Raw genomic sequence first — 4,715 nt, 5'->3', positions numbered from 1 at the left:
CAGGGCGATGAGAGCGGTGAGCCCGCGGGGGGCTTTCCGAGCGGGACCTACCTCGGGTGTTGGTGGCCATGTCGGCCACTTTCTGGAAGGCATCGAGGAAGGCGACCGCGGCCAGCACCGTAGTCCTGGGGCRGAAAGAGAGGGACGGAGCTGAGGCGGCCGCAGAGCCGGCCCGGGGGCAGCCCGAAAACGAGCGGCGTTTGGGCACCGCCGGGGCCAGGCCCTGCCCGTGGGAAGGGGCAACCCTGGGGGGCCACCGGGCAAGCGGAGCCCCAAGCACTGGGGCRGCCCGGTGCCATCGTGGCGGTGCAAGTCGCCGTTGGGCTGGTGCAGCTGAGGCTCTGCCTCAGTTTCCCCTCCTGGAGCAAAGGCCGCAGCAGGGGCCGCATCCAGCCCCGACGGGCCGGATCCCCCGGCTCAGCGCCGCCCGCGTTTCACCCGGAGCTGCTCGGAGCCGCCCGGCAGCCCGCCGAGGCCGGGGCCACTCACCTGAGCTGCGAATGCAGCTTGGTGGCCTTGGAGTTGAAATCTTCCCAGATCGGGTAGGAGCTCTGAAAGGAGGGAAAGCGAGAGTGAGGCAAGGGAGGGGGGGGGGCCGCCGGCTCGGAGCCGCTCGCCCCCGGCACCCGCATCCCCGGCAGCCACCCCCGGGCCGCGCAGGCACACCGGGTGGCTTGGCACAAACGGCAAAGCCCGCCGGGACCAGGCGCTGGGACACCGCTGCGGCCACCTGCATATACAGGGCTGCGCGTGGGGATTCTCTGATGGCTAATAAAGGCTGAGCTCCTGCCACCTCGCGCTTCTCTCCTAGGTTTTTCCTCCTCAGCCATGTATCCTTGTGGACCACAGCAGAAACTAGGATGTTGCCCCGGCACAGCGGACGGTTCGCCCCGGTGGCACCCGTCTGAGCGCGAGCTGCCAAAAACCGCAGGGGCGGGAGGGCTYGGGGGGGTTGCGGCTGGGCGGCCGCCGAGCCGGGGGGTGGCAAGAGGGCCGGCGCGCAGCCCGGCACCTGCCGGCCGCGAGAGCGGCCAACGGGAATGCTTCCGCAGCCCTTGCCATGGCGGATGAGGAGCCCTTTCCGCCTCCTTTCCCGCTCTTGCCACTAATTTTCTGGGTGTTGCTTGGCACCACGAGCCTAATTCCCGCTGCCGGGGTCCGATGGCAAAATCCGGGCAAGAAACCCCAGAAAAGGAGAATAAGAAAAGCCACTCGTGAGCAAACCCAGCCGGTTTGCTCAGGCCGTCTCCGCCCGGCCGGTGGGGCCCCCGGTGCCCTGACGTCCCCAGGAACCCCCCGAGCCCTCCATCCCATGTCCCCGGTGCCAGCAGCGGCCGAAGCCTTTGGGGGCCTTCAGGAAAGACCCGGAGGCCGCGCAGGGCTGGCGGGCAGCTCGGGGGTCTCCCAAGCCCTGCGCGGGGCGGTTGTGGGGTCAGAGATGCCACTCGCCCCCGCAGAGGTTGTCCCTCACCGCCGGGTGAGCAGGGGACGGGGACGGGCAGTGGGTGCTGGATGGACCATCCTGGTGTCATCTCTGCAAAGCCAGCCCGGCAAGACCATCCAGGTGCCGTCACAGTGTCACCGTCCTGGCAAGGCCATCCCGGCAAGACCGTCCAGGGGCCATCCCAGCAAGACCATCCCAGTGTCATCCCAGCAAGGCCACTTTGAGGCTAATCCCAGCGCTGTCCAGGTGCCACCGTCCCAGCAAGGCCGTTCCCAGTGAGGACATCCCAGTGCCATCCCAGCGAGGCCAGGCCCAGCGCTGTCCCGGCGAGGCCAGCCTGGCGAGGCTAATCCAGGTGCCACCTCGACGAGGACAATCCTGGGAGCGTCCCGGCAAGACCATTTCGGTGCCGTGCCGACGCCGCCGTCCCCGCAAGGCCACGCTGGTGCCGTCCCGGCAATGTCACGCCGGCAAGGCCACGCTGGTGTTGTGCCACTTCGGTGCTAACACGTGGGACGTGCTCCAAGGGCAGGGGACGGATCTGCCCCCCCGGGCCGACGTGGCACCCGGGGAGCCGTGACCCCAAGCTGCAGCAGGGTTGGGGGCCTGCAAACCCCCCGCCGGGGTGTGTGCCAGCCCGGCCCGCGGGCACCGGCGCCGGCTTTGCAGGATGTGGTCTCTGCACGGCACCGGGGGYGTCGGGGGCCTCCCTGCGCCATCCTCATCTCACCGTTTATTTGAGAGCGGCCTTGCAAAAGCCCCGATTTCGGTGCCTGCGGGGCGCTCGGCGTCGCTGGGGCAGCCCGGGCACCGCRCGGCGCCGCCGGCAGCAGCCCGGCTACGGCGCGAGCCCCTTTAAGCCAAAAAATAGGTCACTAAAGGAGGGTTTTGAGGATGCCGCTCGGCACGCGATGTCCGGCCGCTCGTGGCGGCAGCCTGACTCAGGGCTGCGAGTCCCCGGGGGACGCGGGGACGGGGACTGCYGGCGCTGGAGGGCAGGGAGGGGACGAAACGCCGCCTGCCCTCGGCTTAGCGGGGCGCCGAATGCGGGGTCCTGCTGGGGGGGCGAGGGAGCCCGTTTCGGTCCTCACGGGCCAAACCAGGACGCCGGACGCCGTGCCTTGCCGGGACGGTGCCGCCCGCCGTGGTGGCCCCATCCCCACCGTGCCAGCGTCTCCCGCTCGCCCGGGGCAAATTCCTCCGAGGTCGGGTGGCGATGCTTCCCGCGGGAGCAGGACCGGCGGCACAAGGACGCGCCAAGGTCGCCCGGGGCCGCCGCGCAGCTAGGACGAGAGGCCGCGGGAACCGAGCGGGCTGCGGCCCGGCTCCTCCCGAGGGGAGGCCGCGGGGTGCCGAAAAAGCCCCCCGGCGCTCTGCAGCTTCGCAGCGCTTAACGCCCTAATCTCTTGCGGCAGGTTATTATTTTCCCCCATCCCCCTGCCTACGATTCGGCGGCAAACGGAAGCGGAGAGAGGCCACAAAAACGTCCCCTCTCGGGAGCGAGGGCATCCCCCAGCCGGGGCCGGGCTCAGGGCCACCCCGGAGCGGCTCGCACGAGCCAAACCAGCCCCGGGGGGGCCAAAGCAGATCCACCCCGCTCCCCGCTGTGAAAAGCCTCGGGCCGGGCCACGGAGCTGCCACTGCCGCGACGGGAAGGCCGGGAGCGCGCGGGATACGAGCAGGGCGCGAGTTGTAACGTGATTTCTAGCACCTTTTTTTTTTTTTCCCTCTTATTTTTTTCCTTTCCTCTTTTTTTTTCTTCCCCACCTCCAAGCAAGGTGAAGAGGAAGGCAGCCCGGCTTCCCGCCGTCGCTGCAGCTGAGTCCTGGTCCCCCTGTCCCGAAAACATCCCGCCGGGGCCGGACCCGTCGCTGGCGCTGCGTGGCCGCGTTGGCACCAGCGGGGCCGGTTGGACCCCTCCGCAGCCAGTGCCCCCGTCTCGGTGAAGGTACGGGGAAACTGAGGCCCGGCGCCCCCCCCCCCCCCCCCCGTGCCGTGCCCACCCCGAGGGTGGCAGCCGGCTACCAGCTGCGGAGGGAACACTGGCCGGGCCTCCAGCGGCAGCCGCTCGCGCCTCCTCCGGCTCAGCAGGGCCAGGGATGCAGCGGGGACCCCGCGCTCTGCCCCCACCCGAGCATCCTCGGCACCTCCGTCCTCGGAGCCGCTTCAAGGGCACGGGGCTCCGAGGTGGTTGGTGCCAGCGGGCTCCCGCCCGGCCTCCCGGCTCCTCCTGGAGCAGCTCTGCCGTTTCCACCCAGCAACCCGGCGCYGCCGAGCACCCCGGCACACAAGGAGCACCCCCAATTCCCTGTGGATGGGCCCCCCCGCCTCGCCTCCGGCTGAGCTCTCCAAAACCATCCAGGGCCCTGGACCTGGCCATTCCCCTTAGGCACGCGGGAATTTCGCAGGCAGCCGCAAAGACTGGTGCGGTTTTCCCAAACCTTCCCCTCCTCCTCCTCCTCTCATCCGGGAACCAGCTCCCGGGCCAAGAGCCACCCGGGGGCTTCCCCGCTTGGCACGGCGGGGGGTGCCACCCCAGGGCGCAGCGGCGGCAGCACCCCGCCACCCTGCCCCCCCAGCCCGGGCCTCCCCAGACGCGCTGCCGCCCTGCGGCCGCCGGCATCCCAGGGCCTGGCTGCTGGGAAAAGCTTGGATTTTCGCACGCGAGGGCTTTTTTCCCACCGCCCCCCTTGCTCGCGCCTCGCCGGAGCCCCGGTCCGGCGGCGCAAGCCCGGCGGAGACGCCGTCCGCCTCCGAAGGGGTTAATCTCTTTCTCGGCTCGGCTTTTATTTTTTTTCTCCCCCCTCCCCTGCTTTGGCAATGACAGCATTGTCTGGACTCAGGCTGCAGCAAGAAGCTAGAGGAAGAGGAGGAGGAGGAGGAAGAGAGCTTTGCCTCCTGAAGCGAATGTGGCTGCAAGCCGGCGAGCCCAGAGGCAGGGCTGGCAGCGGGAAGCGCTGCACCCCGAAACCCTCCACGCCGAACAAACCCGCCCGTTCCCGTCCTCGTCCCCGCGAGAAAAAAAGCCCCCAGCCCTTTTTTTTCCGCCTCCTGCCACCGCTTGGGTCCAAACCAAAACAACAACAACAACATCCCTGTTTTTACAGGCAGCCCCATCCCGCCCCCGGCGAGGGCGGCGGCGGCGCCCGCTGCCCCTCGAGGCGCAGAGCGGGCCCGGGAGCCCGCAGCCCTTTTTGTTTGCTTGGGGCAAACCCCGGCGAGTCGCCCCGGAGCGGAGGGTGGCGGGGGGCAAGGCGGCGCCGGGGGGGGG

The 4,715-nt window shown here is 69.7% G+C and overlaps 1 protein-coding gene across 1 annotated transcript in view; it reads right to left on the bottom strand.

The window, feature by feature from the left end:
- The window catches only part of MTSS1L (MTSS1L, I-BAR domain containing), a 12,251-nt gene extending 11,515 nt beyond the window's left edge, over nucleotides 1-736 (bottom strand). The window contains exons 1-3 of the mRNA XM_026084896.1: nucleotides 686-736; nucleotides 490-551; nucleotides 52-125 (exon numbers count right to left, since the gene is read on the bottom strand). Coding sequence (XP_025940681.1) covers nucleotides 52-125; nucleotides 490-551; nucleotides 686-736 — 187 coding nt within the window. The remainder of the gene's footprint in view (nucleotides 1-51; nucleotides 126-489; nucleotides 552-685) is intronic.
- Between the last annotated feature and the right edge of the window lie 3,979 nt (nucleotides 737-4,715).

Source organism: Apteryx rowi, unplaced genomic scaffold (assembly GCF_003343035.1).
Source record: "Apteryx rowi isolate R43461 unplaced genomic scaffold, aptRow1 scaffold_653, whole genome shotgun sequence".
NCBI classification, from domain to species: domain Eukaryota; kingdom Metazoa; phylum Chordata; class Aves; order Apterygiformes; family Apterygidae; genus Apteryx; species Apteryx rowi.
Note: the sequence above shows the minus strand (reverse complement) of the source record. Positions and strands in the feature narration are given on the sequence as shown.